This window comes from Haliaeetus albicilla, chromosome 22 (genome assembly GCF_947461875.1).
Source record: "Haliaeetus albicilla chromosome 22, bHalAlb1.1, whole genome shotgun sequence".
NCBI lineage: Eukaryota > Metazoa > Chordata > Aves > Accipitriformes > Accipitridae > Haliaeetus > Haliaeetus albicilla.
In genome coordinates this window covers 9332786-9354354 of record NC_091504.1, presented here as the reverse complement: position 1 = coordinate 9354354, position 21569 = coordinate 9332786, and the positions used below count along the sequence as shown (strand labels likewise).

General features: G+C 38.6%; 2 protein-coding genes across 8 annotated transcripts in view; one reads left to right on the top strand and one right to left on the bottom strand.

Annotated features, from left to right (window-relative positions):
* VASN (vasorin) overlaps positions 1 to 21569 on the top strand; it is a 347445-nt gene that overhangs the window by 113079 nt on the left and 212797 nt on the right. The gene's annotated exons all lie outside the window — the stretch shown is intronic.
* Positions 1 to 21569, bottom strand: part of CREBBP (CREB binding protein) — a 98880-nt gene that overhangs the window by 72520 nt on the left and 4791 nt on the right. For 6 of the 7 annotated variants that reach the window (XM_069809744.1, XM_069809746.1, XM_069809751.1 and 3 more), the window contains exon 2: positions 11183 to 11895. In XM_069809744.1, the coding sequence (XP_069665845.1) occupies positions 11183 to 11895 (713 nt within the window). The remainder of the gene's footprint in view (positions 1 to 11182; positions 11896 to 21569) is intronic. The other variant, XM_069809750.1, reaches the window with a different exon arrangement.

Here is a 21569-nt window from a genome sequence, read left to right as displayed (position 1 = left end):
CAGTTTCAGTGCAAGAATGGTAGCAATCCTATTATCTCAGCTGAGGTGAGAGCTCCTCACCTAAACCAATCTGCAGATTTGGCAGTCTGACAAAAATACTAATTTAAAATTATCACTTTTAAAGTCAGTAACAAGAATGCCTTAAAAAAAAGTAACATTTTAAGAATCAGTTTTGAGAATTAAATCATGATCTGGCTAGCAGTGTTCAGAGGAAGCCTATCTTGTGCTGGAAGTCTCCACTCTCCCACCTCTTAAGCTAACTGCTATAACAAAAGCCTAACGCAACAGATTCATGAAGCATTTAGTTTACTACTGAAGAGCAAGACACTCTAACTCAAAGAAAAATACTCAAATGCCCAGGAATAATTGTAATTTACTTCATCCTTTATTACAGGATGAAAGATTTAGTAAAGCTAGAAATAAAATTTTTAAAATCCCGTTAAGAAGAAGCCAGGTGTTTTATTACCACTTGTAATAAGATTTGAAATTCTCATCCAAGCATTTCACAGAGGTCAAAGACAAATTTAAGTATTCCAAGGCAACAAGACCACTTAAAAAAACAATGTACAAACATTTCTGCATAATTACTGAAATACAAAAGACAGAATTTTGTGGGAAAACGCTCTTTACAAATGACTGGATATATAGAGGACAAACTCTTTTAATACATTTACCTAGAAATAAGCCTTTTCCAGGAAAAAAAAAATTAAAAAAATCATATGCTTACACTGTATATATGCCTAAAGAAAGAAAACGTCTCCAAAATTCTGCACAAGCCTGAGTGCTAATACAATGCAATATGCTATAGGAAGAATCAAAGTAATTTCTGCACTGAGCATCACTGTTGTACTTATGAATCAAAAATAAAGCTCTGAAGGCTTACTTTGTAATGAGTGTAACCTCTGCAAATAAAAACTTCAAAGCTCTAATGGATAATTAGCCACAATTGATCAATGTATTCCAATTGCTTTAAGAGCTTTTATGACTGCCAAGCAAAAAAAAAGTGGCTTTCTTCAGATAAACAAGAACTATTCTTACCACATAAGAATAGAAAGTTGACCAGAACAGCAAAATTAACTAAAGATGTTTCAAAGGTTTGTTTCATCAAGGAAACCTAGTTTGGACACAAACACTAATTCAACACTTAAAAAGAGGATTTTGAAAGACTGAAATTCATTTAAGATACACCTCTACAGATACTTGATTGTATATTCACAGGCCAAAATCTTTATGAGTTACTTCTAGAAGAAGCATCACCATGTGCTAAAACACATTTACAGTCCCATCAAAACAGCATTTTGTAACACAGGATCTCAACTCAAGTATTCCTGTCCTCCCCCAGTTCCTATACTTCAGCATCATTAAGCTAAATGCAGGTTTCTAAACCAACAGTAAATCTCAACACAAAGTCCGTGCTTCTTCCTTTATTTTCTGTGTTGTAAATACTAGCCTTTTGAAATGTACCCAACCGGCCACAAAAGAATTTACAGATGTGTCTGCCGGTACCTCAGCAGTTCTGAAGTTCCTATAGTTGGCTGGAGACAGCCAAGTAAAAGGAGAGCACGTCATGCTCCAAAAATTCAGTATTATAAGGAATAAACTGTTTTGGTAAGAAAACCAGTAGCACTACTTAAGAGATTCTTTCCCATTTATCTCCCAGAGGTTGACCAAAGATACATTATCTGGCAGTCTGCGTGATACGATATTCTACAGAGGTGGGAAAAGGCAATAGTAGCTCTACAGAGTAACAGCAACAGTAAAGGTGTCTCAAAAATATAATGAAAAGAGGTATTCTGTTTCCTTTCCTTACAGTATATACTCTCCTTGACAGACACGAATCCTAAAGGAAAACGGGACACACTGAAAGGAGAGACTGCGCTTCTAAAAGAAGTAATTATTTTATTTCAATCCAGAATGGGGTGGGAGGGGAGAAACTCAAATAGACAAGAAACAAATTTACACTACAGGTTACATTAAATGAAAAAAATCAATATAGCTTACTCAAAAGAACCACTTAGCACAAATACCATAGTCTGACATTAACAGTAACTAAGGAGAAACATAACTATAATTTACACTGTTAAAATAATTTTTTTAATAACTTTAAGAGCCAAATATGTTTATTTTGAAACACCACAATGACTTCAAGAGCTACCTTGAAATTTCCAAGTTTTCTATGTTCTCCTTGAAGATCTAACAATTCACATGAAGCTATCAAAAGACTTCTCAACAGGTTTTTAAACAAGGTAAGATCTGATGGTCATCTTTAAACACATCCTTAAAATTGAACAGTGTGAACAAACACTGTACACACATACTTCTCACTGAAAGCAGCCTGCACACAGAACTATCCAGAAACACAGTTTATCTCAAGATGCCCAACATCAGACTAAGAAAGCAAATACAGCTCATTCCAAGAGTGAAATCCCATATTCGACCTGTAGTGTTCCAACACTTTTCCATTTCCAGGGTACAAAGATCCTCCCATTGTAAAGGCAGCTATTTAATTCAGTCAATTTGCCAAACGTTTCAAAGGGCACTTGTTTTTCGTTTGTTTTTAAAAATCCCCTTAAAAAAGAATACCATACAGATAGGACAGCATTATGCTGCAGTCACTCTGAAAACATAAAACATTTCCGCCCTGAAACAGCAGCATCTCTCAGAGACTGCTGAATAATCTATTTACTACTCTCTTCTAAAATTCTATTTCACAGACAGGTCCTGTTGGCAAGGATGTTCCTATATTTAACGTGCTGTATTTTCATTATGATTCATTCTAAAACAAAGGCACTACTGAATCCCTTTCATGGCACAGTATGCTTCTTATTTGCCAAACCTAAAGCAGATTCATACATACACATACCAAAGAATACCACTACCACTTTGGGGCTTGAACATCTTCAGAACATGTAAGTACTAACATTTTCAGATGCTACTTACAGGTAGTTTTTGTGGCATCAGGACTTCAAAAATCATCTTAAGTCCTCATCCATCTAAGTCTCAATTCTAAAAAGTATTTCTGGCCTTACAATTAAAGGCATCGCTTGGGCTACATACCAACAGTTAAAACACAAACAATAAGCTTAGTATGCCACTTCCCTCCCCAGTCACAGCAATTTCTGGAGTAAATACTCTTTACTGTAGTGGCAAGGAGGAAGAGGGTGGAGAAGAGGAATGAGCATGTGCCATTCAAATCCAATGGACAAAGTTGCAGCAAACTGTCTATCAATGCCACACACAAATGGATTTAAGCTTCCAAAAAAAAAAAAAAAAGCAACAGGTATTTACTCCAAACATTCACAAGAAGAAAGGAAAATGCTATTATATTTTGCCATTCCTTACACTCAGCCCTGCAAAGTAAACTAGCAATTGTGTCAATAACAATTCAGGATTTTTTTTTTCCCCAGATGTGGGGGGAAACTGTGTATTGAAACATCTTTTCTAGTTTAAAAGTTAATCTTTAAAGGTGAAAAATAGCCTGCCCACTATAACATAGACTAGAGCATGCCCTGTGTAGCCTTTTGCATCGAAATTTCAACCCCCTAGCAAAACGAGGGGATTTCAAAATTCTGAAGTGCAACTTTCCAGCATAATGTTATTTTTTGTCTGATGGTAGAAAGTGTCCCATTTGTACTTCAATGAAATGTTTTTCCTTGAAGCCACAGAAGGAGAATCGCCTCCTCTCACTGCTTCTACACTCCTGATCTGTTTCTTAGGTAGGTTGACACAGTATATCATGCTATACATAATTTTCCAAGTTTCCTGCATTGCCTTTTTTCTAAGGAAACAGACCACCAGCATTTAGTTTTCAGACCATAATACCAGCTGCTTTAACATATTTCTGTATGTACTTCCAATTACAGGATTCCCAATATAATCACAGCTCATTGTCAGGTACAAATATTAAGTTTATCTTTTAAGTAAGGAGAAGTTTTGAGACCTGCTAAAAGGTCTTGTAATCAGAAATGCTCCTGTGAAATAGACTCCAATCACGCATATAGATACTATTAAAAAAATTGCTACAACGAAGACATTTCCTTCTGACTGAAGTAACCAGGCATTTCGTAACTTCTACACACCAACATTTAAGTTGGCAGGTTTTCCTCCCTCTCAACATCTGAGTCATTTTTTACATGTGTATTAAAAAAAACAAACTACAATCATCAGCAGGATGATGTATGATAACAGTCTAAACACTAGAAATAATTTCAGTCACGTCTGTTAGTAAGGACTCTGAAGTTTCTGTTATTTTAATAAACCTTCTGAAACAACAGTGGAAATTTTGGTTTTAATCTCTGGCTTCCAAAAGAACCAGTGGATCCACTAGTTTCACTTCCAAAACCTTTCAGATACACTACTTAGAAATAAACACCATTCCAACAAAACTGAAGAATTACAAGACAGTAACCAATATGATTTAGAGTTAGTGACAAAAATCTTTAACATTTGTGTTGTGTTACCACAGTAGAAGATAATGGCACAACTCTACTCTGAAAAGATACCGTAAACATTTCCCTTCTGTCAGCTGGATGATAAGTCAATGCAAGTTAACAGAGACAGGCTTTTTAACTGCCTGAGTTGGAAGCAGAAGGAAGGGAAACCCAGTTGTGGTCTGCCCCCAGGAAGGCTGACTGTTCTGTTTCTTGCAGCATTTACCTTGCAGCACTAGAGCCAAACTGAACCTAGATACCTGCTTAAGCATAAGCAAAGAGCCAAGTGACTATCGCTTCAAAGATCTTCAATGACATTGCACAACTGCAGATGAAATTTAACTCATGTACTAGAAGTAGGAAACAACTCAATTTCAGGTGCCAGGAGTAATAGTTGTGGTAAGTGAGCTTTTTAAGTTGCCAAATCTCTTCGCTGTATCAATAAATTCATACATGGAGTACCACTTTGCATGGTCATGTTTCAAAACAAAACCACTTTACAGATATTTGAATTTTACCGCGAGTCAGTGAGTTTTGCTGTTACGTGTTTCTGTACATTTACATCCTTCTTCTGTTTGTATTATTATAAAAGCACGTATGTCTCTTCTCAGTAGAAATGCTGTTTTGGTGATAGTTATTCAACAGAGAACCAAGCAACTATGATCAAGTCTGTGACATTATTAAGAGTCCCTTCAAACTGGGAAGCAGCATTATTTGGAATACAATTTGGACTGGTTACTTGTGTCTGCCAGAGGCATGGTCTGCTAGGAGACAGCTTGGCAGCCTAGTACGGACAACTTAAGAGAATGAGAAGCAAATTAACTGCAAGTCATGTTAAAACAATTCAGGCAGATTCAGATGAATTGAGAGTCACCAGAGAAACAAACAGCACCAGCAGTTTGCTAAAACACACAGAACTGCATAGGAATGAGAACATCTTCAGCTGACTTAATTCACAATCAGCAAGCGTATCTAAATCTGGTACTCAGCAGTATCAACTGGGTAATCTGTTCAAATAGTTTGCTTCATTTTTGCTCATCACAAATTTTCATTACTACAGACTCCTCAAAACACCGAGTCAAGTAACGTAACTACATACACAATTTAAGTCTTGTATCAGAAATCTTGCTCTTTAATGTAGTTTATTATCTTACTAAATTTACTCAAGATTAATATCCAACACCACTCAGTGAACAACAACAGGGAGCAAAATGTGAATGTGCTTGTCAAAGGCACATGTATTATATATACACCCAGCCTAGAAACAACAAATAACAGAATCCAGTTCTTTTATAGCTCAACCAAAAGAGGCAACTGGTTATTCTCTTGGTAGACATAAAAAATGGTTTTACTGTTTTCTGAAGTTCACTTCTGGTAAGAGTTTATCTTCCTCTTTAATCTGAAACTTCTCCTACTGCAACATGCACTGCCATGTGGCTATTTTGACTAAAACAAAGTTGAAAACATGCATTACTGAAACAAATTAGGCCAATACAGTTAAGAGGAAAATCTGTTCTGAACTCATACACAAAAATCAAGCATAATAGATCTGTTCTTGCACAGTTAGTGATTATTTTGAACCTGTTAAGATTTTTATGTCGATCCTACTACTGGTACCAACTTCCAGTGGGGCTTAAATACAGACAAACACAGGTAAGGAAAACTCAACAACTGTACACAGCACTTGGAAGTCTGTATCTAAAACTCATTACTACTGGATCATCTCCTGAAATATTACATTGGAAGATCTGCCATCCAGATCAGCTTTTCTATCAGTTTGTCCCTGCCAGGCAGGTTCTAGCTTATATCAATACAAATATTTTCCTTTAGAGTTTTCAGAATATGTAGAATGAGGTTACTTAAAATCTACAATCTTGAAAAAGCATTTTACAAAAAAAACCCCAATAATGTTGTGATGCTCACAACTAGGTATGAAAATAAACTACCATTTTCTCCTGATCTCTTTATAGATTCAGACTAAGATCTGACCAAACAATTACACCCTTTTCTGGGGCATACAGAGCCCAATAACATGTTTGATTAAACTGCACCTTTCAGAAAGAAAACTAACCTTGAGGTAGGTTTACTAGTTCTATAAAGAAAAACACTTTGAAAGGAACCCCCAGCAAGCTGTAGTTCCGCTGCAGCTTAAAAGCAATGGCTTCTGCAGATCAGCCGCCACATACAACTCCCTGATTTTTTCCTAAGTTTTTGCTGCTGGGTACCAGCATATCCTTATTGGAGCAATACAGCTCTAAAGTTACTGGAGAAAAGGTGATTCCTTTTACAGAATTGTATAAGGAGGCATTACACCTTGGAACCACATGAAAAAGAAAACACTCAAGAGTCCTACTCATCTCAATGGAACTTTACTACTTCTTAAGGGAAAGAGCAAAAGTACAAATTAGGTGAATTGCTGTCCAAAACTCTTAACAAGAATGCAAAAAGGAGTTTGAGAGCCATACAAAGTAAATGGGAACTTCCCAACATTTTTTTCTGATTTTCCACAAGCTTTGATAGCAGTATTAGGACAAGGGGAATGCATCATAGCAAGAGACTATATAACATCTCATCTACAGAAACACAACTTCAAGCTCTTGCCAGCCACAATGAAGACTTCATCTCCCTCATTTGAAAAAGATGAACTCTCACAGCAACAGGAGAGTATCAGGCACAGAGCGTGCTTGCAATGAAGTGCTCATTTCTATGGAAGCAATAGACCATCTGCTTAGCTTTGCTACTGCTTAACGTGTTCGACAACCAACAATCTTAAAAAAGGAACTCTAATTTAAAAAGATTTTCTAAATGGTTTGAATATGTTTTCTGGATTTAATGGACTTTACAAAAAAACCATGGTACAACACAAAAGGACAATTCTACTACTACTGGAAATTACTGTGACAAGATGATCTGTTCCTCTACCCCTGCCAAGTGATAATTGTTCAAAGAAGAATCCTTCTGCTCTTTTAAGCAGATTTCTTAAAGAACTTCAACCCAGTCAAATGAAAACTATCCTTGTATCATCATCCAAGAAAACAAGGCCACAATGCCACAGTTACAAACAAAACTGTTACAGGAAAGGAGTCTGGCAGCGAACAGAGCAGAGATATATACAGTAGCATAGAAGAGAGGTTTCCTCAGAGGTTTCCAGATGATCTCAGACAAGTCAAAAATCACAAATCAGGGGCTCTAAATAAATCTGAATATACAAATTGCACGGTCACAGCCAATGAAGAATTCAAATCATCGCAACGTTAAGTTGTTGTACCTTTAAGTCACAAAATCTTCTCAGGCACTACTCTACTCCCTGTTTCCAAAAATATTCTAGGCTATCAAGGACATGCTATGTACTCCAAGAAAACACGACTATCATCTTAATAGCTATTGTTTAACTTGTACTGACAGGTTGCTTCTTCCGGAGGATCATATGAAATCCTTTGCTCATGTCTCTATAGATTGAGGAATTATTTTGCTTTAAACTCTGTCAATTGAAAAACATTTGTCTTGATGTCAGCACCTTATGGCCCTCTGACACTGAGAATCAGTTATTTTTCATCCCCTTTTAAATTGGTTAGGGGTAAGGTTTATCTGCCACCCTTGGCTTATGCAAGCACATGGTATCATGAGCTTGAGTTACCAAGCTCCTTTCTGGCATACTTTTCATTCTTTCAAGAGCTGCCTTAAAATGTTAAGTCCAGCTCAAAATTAACAGTAATGGCTTATGATGCTCCAGATGAAATGAATCCCAGTTATTTCTGAGAGCAGGTGAAAGGATCAGATCCTGGATTTTTTTTCCTTCTTTTTCTCTTACTAGGAAGAATGCTTATAAAAACATACCACAAGAAAGAAAAACAGAAAAGCAATGGACTTTCCTTGATTAGTCATTTACTAAAAAAGGATTAGAACAAACCATCAAGGAAGCAAGGTCTTGACCAACAAAACTGGTCCCAAACCATAAAGGGTCATGAGTACTATACACTGCATATAAACACACTGAATCGAGAAAAATGGGTTTCTGAGCCATACCTGAATGAGGTTAATCAGTGATGCACATCACTTATTTTAAACGTAATGAGAAAATCTTGGTTTAAAAAGTTCTCTTAGATTTTTTTCTGCATTTGTGTTTCACATCTTTCTTTCCCTTAGGATATATTGCTACCGTCACCACCTAGAGAATTTGCTTCCAGCCTTGACACAGTTCTTCAAGCATGATGTCAGCTCCATTTTAAGCCATTTAGTCAAGTTAGGCACATTCACTATTAGGTAGATCAGCTGCCTCACCACTTCTATTGCTGCTCTTCAAATCTTTTAAGCTGTATACATAAGTGGTAAACATCAAGGAACAGGAGGTGAAAAAACAAACCGACCCACATTCTCCTTCAGCAGAAATTTCAGTTTCAGAAAAACAAACTCACTGAAACGTTTCTTTACTTTTCTTAAAAGCTTTCATCACAACTGGAGCATCAGTAAAAGAAAAAGCTATTAGGACAATAAACTGGGGGATGGGAAGAGACTGGAAAAGGATGCCAATCCTCAAAAGCCTACTAAGGAAAATGGCAAAAATAGTGAATGCTTCTGCTTGTCAGAAGAAAATACAGGGAGCAAGTAATTTGTTCCAAAATGGAAACACAAAATATTTGTGTAAAACATTGAGCTCACCCACTCTCTTACTGAAGAAAAAAAATCAAGATGTAAATAAAATAAAACAAAAACAACAACAAAAAAACCCCCATACACAAAAAAACCCCAAACCACCAAACACAACGCTTTTAAGCTTCATCTTGTTCAAGAAGAGATGGAGCCCTGGAAAACACCATTTTTTCTATTCTTGTAAGTTGGCCAAGTTTTTAAAGTTGTCTTCTCTTAAGTGCTAGCACCTTCACAGAAGCACCATTTTATCACTTACACTCTGTCATTAAACAGTCCTACTTTTTCAGTTTCTCCAAACAACTCTGTGTGTAAGGACTTCTGAAAGGACTAATTTTGCTCTAATATTTTGGAAATGCATCACCAGTGCTGAGCACAGCACTGCATAAGAGGACAAACTAATGATTTATGTAATAGGGATACTTCCGCTATTCTTTTCCAAATTACTCCTTGTTAAAATTAACTTTTACTTTACTTCTTGAACATATGCTAACTGAGAAAGTCCAGACTGCCTTCCCGAGCTGGTGAATCCCATTTGCAGCTGGCATCAGGCTAAGACTGAAGTTCTTGAAAAACGAAATTTGTCCCAAATGCTGGCCTATTCCTTACCAGGGGTGGGTTTGTTCAAGATAAACCAAGACTTCACAGAACTTCCCCCACTAGGTTCATATATACTCTGTCAGACAAAGACCTTAGGCAGGTTCCTTTGCTTTGGGGTAATTCTACTTGAGTTAGTTCACATAGAAAATTAGTAGTTTCATCACATAACTGCATAGTGGCGAGGAAAACTCTACTCCTAAGAACTTAGATATCCATAAGTTTATAGAAATAAGCCAGCTAATTAGAATTTGTCACTCTTCCCACAAATTTCAAAGAAAAACAAATGAAAGATAAGCTGATTTTCTTTCTGTGCAGACTAATCCACTGCACAAAACAAATTTAGCCAATCTGAAGACTGGAGACTGCTATATCCACTTTCACATGCTATGACCTTCACTCACACCACAAGCATCTCTTCCTTAAGCAAAGGGATCCCCTTTACTGCAGAGAGAATGCTTTTTATGTTTTTTTATTTTAAAAAATTAAAATTAACTGTACAGTACTCCACAATGATGCCAGCATTTCTTCAGAGAACATGACATACACTTTTATGTCAGGCAGTGCAATTTTTTCCACGATTCCTAACAAATCAATGAGCATTTACATGTTAATAAACACAACAATAATGACTAGTGATGTATGAATAGATAAAATATCAGAGATGATAAAGTATCTTTTTATACGTATCAGAATATGGTGGTTTTGCCATCAAAATTTCAGGAAGGAACTGTACCAAAGCAACATAGACATGAGGCACACTGCTATCCAACTGAAAGACAGGAGGAGCAGCAATCAAAACACTTCTCTAAGCTCACACCTGGAAAACAAAGAACTAAAAAGCAATGCCTATATCAAGCAGGGACCAGAGCAGTGCCCCAAGACAGAGGCAGATACTTCCAGGTGTATATATTCCCTGCCCCAATCTGCAACAGCCACTGAATTAGGCTTCTTGCTCAGACACTGCCCTTCCCTTTCACAGAGTTTGCATTAGCTTAGTAATCTATGTGAAGTTTGATGTTTTCAGATCACTTCCTCTGTATTTGAAAAACATTCCCTGCACAGCTGTGGACAGTAGTCTTTGACAGGAAGCCCAATTGCTACACCTCTCCCTTCAATCTACAAATATTTCCCCAACAGTTTTCACATTGCTTTAGAAGATATTGCTGCCTGGTAGCTAAATTGACATCCTGCACAGAAGTAATCATCTGCTTCCTTTTTGCAGGATTACACTACTCTTTTCTAATTCACCCTGCTAAGATACTATCAATCTTTTAACTTCAAGTATATGTTTTTCAACAAGTGCTTTCATTTCTGATTACATGAGAAATACTGTTTTAATTATCTTGCTTTCATGCTACCACTGGTGACTGAAACAGTTAACAACAGACTCAAGAAGGTGCATTCTTTAGTTCTGTTCCAGAAAAGAATCTACTACATTTTCTAAACATCTGTATGGAGAAAAAACAAGTGCAATAAATAGAATATATTAAGTTATATGTACATACTTTAGTCATTGCTCCTGTCTGTGCTGTATTCAGTCCGGTGTGACCAGCCATCTGTGGAGATACTTGGGTTAAAGTCTCTGCCAGCACACTGCCTGCATTCCCCTGCATGGCAGGGGCAGAATACTGCATTCCTGCTCCCCTTCCTCTTCCAGCTGCCCCAAGAGATCCATTCATTACCTGCCCTTGTCCTTGCTGAGGCTGATTCATTAAACTGTGACCAGAATTACTGTTGAGAAGGCTCTGGTGTGTCTGACTGAAATTAGTATTCATACATATCCCAGGTCCAGTCTGTGATGTTGCAGGGCTGCTCGTCACCATCCCCACTTGTTTTTGTGCTTGAGAGTTCAGAGTTTGTGATGCAGGTGTGGTAGGTCCAGAGGTGCTTGCTGCTTGCTTTGCCAGGCCTGAAGCAGAAGAGTCTCCCTGGTTTAAAGGGCTCTTACCCATAGCACCCAGATTACCGATATTAGCACTGTTCGGCTGCCCTTGAACTTGACTACCAACTCCCTGCTGGACAGGGCTATTTGAGTTCACATTTCCAATTCCTGGGTTTAAGGAAGAGCCGCTGCCTCCCCTTAGAAGTTCAGAAAGTTGTTTGTGTTTGGAAGCTGCATCTGGAACAAGGTTCCCACTGCTGTTTAAAAGGCCCAACTCGCCATTGGGGATCAGCTCATCAGGAAGGTCATTTTCCAAGTCAAACAAAGATCCAAAATCTACAAGTTAAAACAGAAACACAGGTGAGAAAAACCATGACAAACAAGTAACTAAAATATTCATCTACACTACTTTCTATTAGTCTTAAACAATGACATGCATTAAAAGGTCCATCTTTACCCAAGACTCAATATTGCCAGCAAGCGAGCAAGGGTCCCCACAATGTGAACTCCAGAGCCTTTCAGAAAGCATAGTCGTTGATACATACTGTGCACATACAACCACACAGGGTAGAGCACTGGTCAATACGTAGTTTTTTCACAAGACTTTTGACAAAATGTCGTACCAAGCTTAAGAAACTAAGGTGGCACAAATACAATTATCTAACCCAACTCCTAAATTTCTCTTCTTTTAGCTAAACGAAGGCAGCAGAAATATCAAGAGATTTTTTCCTATTGATTTACTCTCCCAAAAGAGCCATTACATCACCTTATCTGACCTTCTATGTAATCCGAAACCACTGCATTTCACCCAGCAATCCTACCTCAACCTTGTAATTTATGTTTGCGCATAGCCAAAGAACATCTTCCAGCTACGCTTCGAAGCTTGATCAAAAGACAACTACATCTTCAGTAGTTTGATCCCAGTCTCACATATAAAGATGTTCAATATCCGTTTCTAGTCATTGATTTATGATCCACTACCTCAGAAGATCACAAAAGGCAGTCAGCATTTTCTCCTCCTAATGGCTCTTGAATCCAGTCACTTCTTGATCCCCAAACAGCTCAAATAATTCAAATTGCTCTCTAAGTGCTCAGCCCAATATTGACAGAGGTAATCCACACATGCTCCAGATGAGCAAAATAAATCAATCAAATCTTCATTAAGCCACTTGAAGGAACTGCTCTGCCTGGCTGGAACATTGAGACTGATAAAAAGGTGGAGGGGGTTGTTTTTTAAAAAGGAGCAGCTCAGGTTCACTAAAATATTTCATTGCTCATCATAAGCAGCATCTGTGTAACCATGTTATTTTAGTATGTAACTAAAAATAGAAAGTTACTTGACTGTATATAGGTACTTCCATGTGAAAGTGAAAGTTATATATTTGAAGACATTAGGACAAGTGCATACAGCAATATTAATAAACATGTAAGCAGACTAGCCTCAATTCATCAGAGCAGCTGTTCAAACATGCAGCACATGTCAGAAAAGTTCTCCAGTCCAAGGATGTGATCTAACCCAACCACTTTTTACTGTAACATAACAGAAATGTCTGAAAACTTTATTTTGCCCCCCAAAGCCAGCCCTGAAAAACCCTAGTCCCCCACAGTGAGCAACAGACAAATCAAATTTTTTCCAGGTTACAGCAAACAAAAATTCTTTTCTAAAGAAGGGCATCCCAAAAGCTTCATTGTTTTAAAGTTTAATTCATTCTTCAACCAAAAAAAGTTGCTGCAAGATTCCGGTTGCAAAAGTGGCGTAAGATCGTTCAGCAGGTGACAGCCTGGACCACACTAGCCGTGTCAAAAAGAAACAACAAAAAATCAAACAACAGGTAACCTGTATCACAAAGCTAGGATGCATTACCAACACATCTCAGTACATTTAAATACAATGCATTTCATCAGCATTCAAATTTTCAATTCAACCTAACTGAAGAAAAATTAATACAAGTTTTCAGATGTGTTGCAATGACCAGTGAATTACATGAACAGCAACAGTAAACATAGACAAAAATGTTAAATTCTGCCTGTTTTGAGGCACGCAGAGCAGCATGTCCTTTACACAGCTACATCTTGCCATTATTACCTACTGAAGCCGATAAGCTCTGAAGAATCCCTCCAGGCTTGCAGGACGTTGGCCATGACAAAATACACCACAGCTCAGGAACAGACCTCCTATACCCTTTCAAGGTGGGAAGTAACTAACATTTTCATTAGCTAGGTTCATCACAGTATTTTTAGTTTCTCTCTTACTTGCTGCTTTTCCCTTCAGTTGTTTAGTTCACCTTTTCAGCTTGTCTTTTGCAGAAATTCCCAGTGTACCTTCAACTACATTCCTTTGGGCGATTGCTTCATCTACCCTCTTTCCCACATAACCACTTCACACTCACTATGCTGCAATTTTTGTCTCTTCCTATATATTTTAGTTTTACTTTCCTTCTTCCAAGATTGCACTATTTTTAACCTTCCATCCATTTCTAACCCCCCCTCTGATGAAAACCCCATCACCTGGTTTCAGTACGAACCTCCGTTTGGCCAGAAGCGAGTCCTCGGTGCCTGGGTCCCTGCCGCACAGCCCCCCTCCCCACACACCGACAGGCTCTGCCACTACTGGCAGCGACCGCAGCCTGGAGTACAACCAAAGCCATCCGCCTGCGCGTCACCAAGGGTGGTGACACAGGGTCCGTGGCTGAAGCTTCGCCTTTGTTAAGCTGCTCTCATCATCCTGGCTTGCTGGGAAGTTCAAGGTTTACAGCGCTTGTTCAGACAACTTTTTAAATCCCACAAACAGTGGTTTTCCAAGCTTCTGCACTCAAATTGTTAATATTTCATGAAGAAAAGATATATATTTGTGTGTGTGCACGCTCATGCGGCACCAGGGGCAGAGGAGAAGTGACAAAATGTGGGGGGGGAAGATGTTGCTGTGGCTTAAAAAAAAGAGTAGTTTTTTCCAGTTGTATTTCAAAATGGGATGCTGGAGTATAAATGCTCAAATTTTTTTTGTTTGGCTGGCTGGACTCTTAACAGTCTTGCCAGAGCCAAGGACTGGAAATGTTTTTGCAGTTTACGAAAAGAGCAAAGAAAGCATTTGGGAATACTACCCCTTAAAAACCTAAAATAATCTACCACTCTTAAGCTCCTGTAAGAAGGCTATACATTAAGGTTAGGTATGGAAGGTTTACAGCTCTGCCAGCAGTAAAATAAAAAGCAGGTAAACAGCTTAGCACAGTGGCTGTGTAAAAATTCACCGAGTATTCAAATGTTCAGGCAGTGATTAATCTTACTGCTTTTATATTTTAATCAGTTGTGTACGTTAAAAACATCAATACAAGGCACATTTTACGACAGTTATAAAATACAACAGAAAACAAAAGTCTACATACTTGAGCATGTCTGCAACAAATCCATAAAGATAAGAGATTGTCTTGGCAGTTATAAAAATATTTATACACCTACAAAAATCTGCCATAATAAGAACGTGGCCCATTTCTACTGGTAGCAAAATGAAAAGTAACCTCAGTCCCCCCATGCTCACGAGAACAACATAATTGATCCCGTTCTCAATGCTTCAACTATTTCTCAAAGTCAATGGCAGCTACCAAGAGTCTAAAAATCAAGAGACATCTTTCCCTTTACATACAGTTATCCGAAGCAATGCTCAAAAAAACACCTGCACTGAGGAGTACCACCCCAATTACTGAGCTTTGTACCTGCTTTGTCTCTCAAACCTGCCGCTTACCTACCATGCAACAGAACAGAAAAAATGGTCTTTATTTTAAAGGAGCATAGATTCCCTTAACTCATAAGGCACATACATCTAATTTCAGCGCTCAGGAAGCAGTAGAGCTGACCAAGGCTGCAGAGGCCCACCTCGTAGCATCTCATCTTTAACACAGCACTTCCAATCCTAAACCTCACACCTTTCATTACCTCTGTTACATAAAACCAAACATCCTCATAACAGGAGAGCCAAAAACCAGGTAACATGTCTTTTGGAAGGGATGGAAAAGCACTAGGCAACTACAACACCCCCACTCTTTCCAAAGGGCTCCTTTTCCAATTTGAGAATTTTGCGTTCTTTGAGCAGCTATTTTCACACATAGAAGATAACCACATTTGAGACACACTCTCTCCCAATTTCAGTTTTATGAGCTTAAATGTCACAGTTTTCTGCCTTCCTGGACAACACTTTCAGCAACCAGAATAAAAACGATGTTCTCTTTCCTTCCAAGCCTTCACAGAAGAAAAAAGACTGCTGCGTTCTCAAGGCAGAACACTTTCATCTGTATGACTACTTGCAACTGTTATCAGGAGACTCTTTCTTAATATACATATTCAATCAATTAACTTGTTTCAATGTCACCCTTTTTTTTCCCTTTAGCTCAGCCTGGAGAGGTGACAAACATTCTAAGGTAATAAATCTCGTAAAGAAATATCTCAAACATATCACACAGCAAGCAGGAGAACTACCAAATTCAGTTTCATTTTTTTACAGCATAAACTCCACTTGAAACGTGATTAGGAATCTTCCCGTCACACTTTGACTGCCCATCCATGAGCAGACACTGAAGTCACACTGCAGTCCCAGTACACAAGCAGTATTTTCACCGTGCCTTTCTTTCATGCCAACATAGCTGTTACATTTCAGTGAGCCCAATTTTGTTTTGTAAGGCTTCTTTCAATCATGCCAGACCCCAGCAGACAAAGCCTCAACAGTTCAGAGCTCCAGCCATTCCCTAAAATTCGATGTCAGGTAACTCAACTCAATAGCCATACTGTTTGGTGCAGTCAGCAATTACCACATCCATTCCAACCTCTTTTCGAGGTTTGAGGATTCTATAATTTATTGTTTCATAAAAGACAATTAGCGCATTTAATATTTTAGAGCAATTAAACAACGCATTCATAGAAAAAAAATTTCCAGTAAGAAAACTTTGCATTAGTATCTTAACCTAATGAGACACCCAGAAAGATTGCAAACTCACGTGCATCTGACCTTGACTTTCAGAAGAAGAGCATCACTTCTTCAAAATATGATGTTTAACAACCAGGTTGAGAAAGACAGCGATGAGGGATCTGGCTGGGCCAAGGAGACCCTAACAGCTGGGTGGAAGGGGATGAGGGGGAAATGAGAGATCCAATAGCAGGCATCTGGAAGCATCCCAACAAGTTGGATGCCCCAAGACTTGCATAATAAAAGTTTTGGATATTTAGCTAAATTTCTTTCTGCCTGATCTTTTGAACTACTTGCATTTGGAATGGAGAAAGAAATACAGTCTGGTTTGCTCATTCGTAAGTCAGTAGACTGGTCAAAATTGAAACACATCGATACACAGAAATGAGTCTCACCTTTAGGCATTCTAGGTACTTGCCTCTAGGAAACTCACTGGAATAAGTATCGCAGTGCTCTCTTGCTTACGGACTCACAGTCACTCCGGTTGGAAGGGACATCAGGAGGTCTGTACCCCAGCCCCTCTAGCCTCTTCTCAAAGGGCAAGTCCTCCAGTCCCCCGACCTCCTTGGTAGCTGTTCACTAAATTCACTCCAGCTCCTCCATGATCTGCCCAGTGGTGGCAGGGAGGCTGACACATCTGCGGTTGCCTGTATTGTCCTTTTAGCCTTTCTTGAAAATGGGTGTAACACTTGCCTTCTCTTGCTTTCCTACGGCTAGGATTTTAGGGGTAGGGGGACTGAGAAGGAGGCATTTGTTCTACCACGCTTCCTCTGCAACTTGTCTTCTGGCAAAGCATGATTCTCTGTAAGATGAATACCATCCAGGGTACAGACATGCAACTAAACGGTGACACAGTTCCTAAAATCAATTAAATTAGATCCATTTTGTGCATCCCAATAACCAAAAGGGACACTACCAGCTTAGATTCTAGTTAATCTTAAGTAGCTTCAAGCTCCTAAAATCTCCCCCAATCCATTTTCGTAAGACTTCAGCAACTAAGTGACTTTTCAAAACTGAAGCTCATTACACAGAGAAAACAAATCAAGCAGCTAATGAAAAAGAATCAGTTCTCTTCTAACCTCTACTGCAATGCTACCAGTGTTATTGATTCAGTTTTAAAAATGCTCCTGACACCAGCCCGAACACCAGACATGCAAGTCAGGATGGGGAAAACGCATGTTATCTATATCCTCTATACCACAACTAATGTGTGTGCTAACAACAGCTACCTGATACAGGAAAGACCAACTGTTCTGCCCCCAGCTTCTTTCTCACCTCCCCCAAAAGAGAATGGTATCAACTGAGATCCTTTCTTGATTACACTGAGTTTAGTTCCCAGCCTTTCTTTCCACTTGCACATTGTGTATCAACGTCATACCCTCAAGTTTCTCTACTGTACTTACCCAAACTGTCTCCACCATCTCTCTTTTGCTGTGCTCATAATGAAAATACAGTCTGTGTTGAAGGTTCAGAAAAAGCTAAGATACTAGCTTCTTTCAAGAATAATCCATTTTCAGATCTACTTCTACTACCCTTCCATTAAAAAAAATTAAAAAAATAAAAATCACAGATTACTTGAATGTTCCACTATTAAAAACAAGCAGTATGTAAGGGCACATTAAATGCACCTGGTACCAAAGTTAATATACAGAAACAAATACGAAAAATGCATTCAGCTAAGAAGCTAGTCTCTTATATCTTCCCAGAAGCCAGAGGGGAATAAAACCAAAACAGCCCCCAAAACACGCAGCAGAAGCAGACCAATGAGAGTGCTCACTCCGGTCTGTTCTTGGAAGCTGCTCACTCTGGTCTGTTCTTGGAAGCACTGGATAGCAAATGACGGATTAACTTTGCTTTCCTCTGGTCCTACAGAGCCTCTCCATAACCATTCTTCCTCTTAATTGTTTCCCAAGGTGTCTTTGCTATTTTGACACCATTGCCGTGTCTGCTCTTGCAAGTAACTTTAAATCCTACTCAGTAGCATCAACACCACGGACAAGACTATTGTCACATTGCATGTGGCAATCAGGCTACACAGACTTACTGACCAAAATGCTTCAGTAATTTTATTTGCTGTAAGAGCAGAAATCTGGACAGAAGGAAGAGGAGGCAAGCAATCTGCCTATAGACTGGGAGACCGCCGCACTGGTAACATCAGCTTCTCATTCACAAGATCATCCTGATGAAGATTAAGTATTTTAGGTATCTTGGAGCATATTAGCAGAAGCGAGATCTTCTTCTCATCCTATCACAAATGCACACATCTTTTCTGTTGCCCTGTTTTGTCAGCTGACAAAACATTTAAGTTTGGGATGACTCTTGAAAGAGAAATCATCTGAGAATCCAGTAATTAATAGTGGGCACTTGTTTAAGGCAGCATGAAATGCACAGCCTGTACCAAAACAGAGTGTTTGCATGCGAACGCCTTCAGTTAGCTCACACAACTGACAGACCCGCTGCTTCACGTTAAGGCTGTGCCACCCTCACTGCACATCTGGGAAAAAAAATCAGCAGATATGTCCAACGATGTGAATTATCTTGACAAACAAACTTTAACTGTGATGTTCCCTGGCTATAGACTTATTAAATACATAGGTCAACACAAGGCATTTCGGATTTTAAATTGTTCTGTCTGCCACACTCCCCACAACGACTGACAGCATCAGTAGTGAGAACTCCATGCTCAGTATTGCCTTCTAGCTCAGGCTGCTTCCAGCACTCCCTTCAGCTACAGAAGTCCTTCTCTGTAAGTTCCCACCTTTACGTGCCTACTGTAGAAGCGGCATAGAACAGGCCTATTCTGCAAAGACTAAACCAGCAATGATTAATATGTACTTGAAGTAATATTATGAAACAAACAAAAGTGTTACGCAAGATTACTAGGAAACAGGCAAGTTTTGTGTCTCCTTTATGGTGTGTAATAGCTCCAAAAAGTGTGTTTCCATTCTCTTTTTTATTAATGCCACTTTTTCCTCCCTATTTCTGATACCAAATTGTAAGTGAAGGGTCGTTTGCTTGGCAACTCAAGCAGGAACATACAACACAAAATAAACCAAATGTGCATAAGGAAGCAACAGTAGACATGCGCTTAAAGCTAATGATTTTTATGTATTTCACTCTAAAAAAGCTTCCAACCATAACTGACTTAATACAAAAAACCCAATGCCCTCACAAATCTATTTTACTTTAAAGCACTGATTTCAGTGAGATGAGGTTCTGAATCACTCTCATTAATACTTTCCTTAAAGGAGTTTATGAACCTTAGGAAAAAACTTCACAGCTACTACAAAACAGATTTACATTCAGTACTTACTGAATTCAAGTCTCTTGGTAATTTCCACGTTTCTTTGCTCCATTAGATGAAACGATACAGGAGATGACACAGAAGCTATGCCATCAACAACACCCACTAAAACAGCTATCAAAGTACCAGCAGGGTTAAAGTTGGGCAGAGCGAGAGAGAAGCTCGTGCTCTTCAGGTAAGACACACACAGGGCTTGGAATCTAGTATACCATTTTCCTCACTGTGCAACAGAAAGTAGCTAGCTCCGATGTCTCCCTCAGAGTTGTCCAACAGCAGCAATGAAATAATGCCTACCTGTGAGGTTGGGAGGCACGTCACCTAGAAAGAGCCACTCATTTTGACAACACTGTCTGCCTGAGGAAGTTCCCACAGCATTAAAGATGACCCTCAGAGAAATAGGAGATTATTTTACAGATTTCTATATGTATAAGTAAAAATACATACACACACACACAAAGTTACTGCAAAGCAGATACTGCATTTATCCAGTGTTCCAAGTGAGATCCTTATTTCTCAATGGTGAATAAGAGGAAAGGCAAGATGAAATGAAGCTTTTGAAGAGTATAAGTTAAGAGATTTAGATTCTGAGTGATGATTGCCAATTACCAGTGATAATAGAAGTCTCCGTTTTCTTTTGATTCACACTATGATTCTGCACAATATTTGATAGTATTTGTTGAGACATCTCTATTAAAGAGAGTTTTCCAAATAAAAGATTTAGGTTCTCTCTGTATCTTAGACATCTGAGAAGACAGATGGAAAACATAACATATGTTAAAAGGAAGATTTACAAAGCAAAAATTCTTGAAAGTGTAAACCAAATTAGGGTGGAAGTGTCAGATTTCTAAGCTATCCCACATGCTTTTTCGTTGTATGAGAACGAACCCCAGAATTTTTTTCAATCCTGTTTTTCAACTATCCCCTCCACCCTGACTTCACATTAACCTGCAGTATTTTGCTAATAGAGGAAGATTTTTGTTCATGTTCTTCTCTATTAGCAGGTAACAACAGCGAGCAAATTCTCTAATAAAAATAAATACCAAGAATAGGTGGATTTTTTTTTTAATGTGAAGTTGCAGATAGAATAGTAAAAGACGGCATGTTGCTGTAGAAATAATTAATGGCACTGGACTATGACTCCAAGGAACGTTCAGCCAGAATAGAAAGTGAATAATCTGCAACAGAAAACCGGGAATCATTTCACAAGCTATCAAGAGACCTCTGGGGTACAACAAAGACTGACCCCCCGAGCACAGCCTTTATTCCTGCCTGCTGTTGGCAGGGCTTTTCCAGGAGCTCTATGCCACAGCACGAGACAGCATTTACTGAGTTAATTTTAACTCATGGTGGGGGGAAGGAATCAATTTGATAAACTCCCAAGTACACATGCAATTATCACTCGAAGTATGAATTTCAAAAAAGGAATGGGCACAATTGTAGGACTGCGGACTGTCACATAAAATCAGGCTGGCAGATCATCTGCTCAACTTTTCATCTCACATAGATGTTAGTGTCAAACTCCTTGGAAAAAAATCTATAAAAAACCCAAACAATGAGAAAGTATACAATAACCTGCTATCAGCAATGCTTCATGAATTGGTAAGCATTAGCTGTGCTAGACTCTCAATAAATGAGCCAATTTCTAATCTTACAAATCTCCTGTCCCAGATTACCACTGCAGGCATAAAGTTATGCAAGTCAGTCACTTAAGGTGCAAAAAAAATACAGCTTGTATCAAACTTAACACAGCTC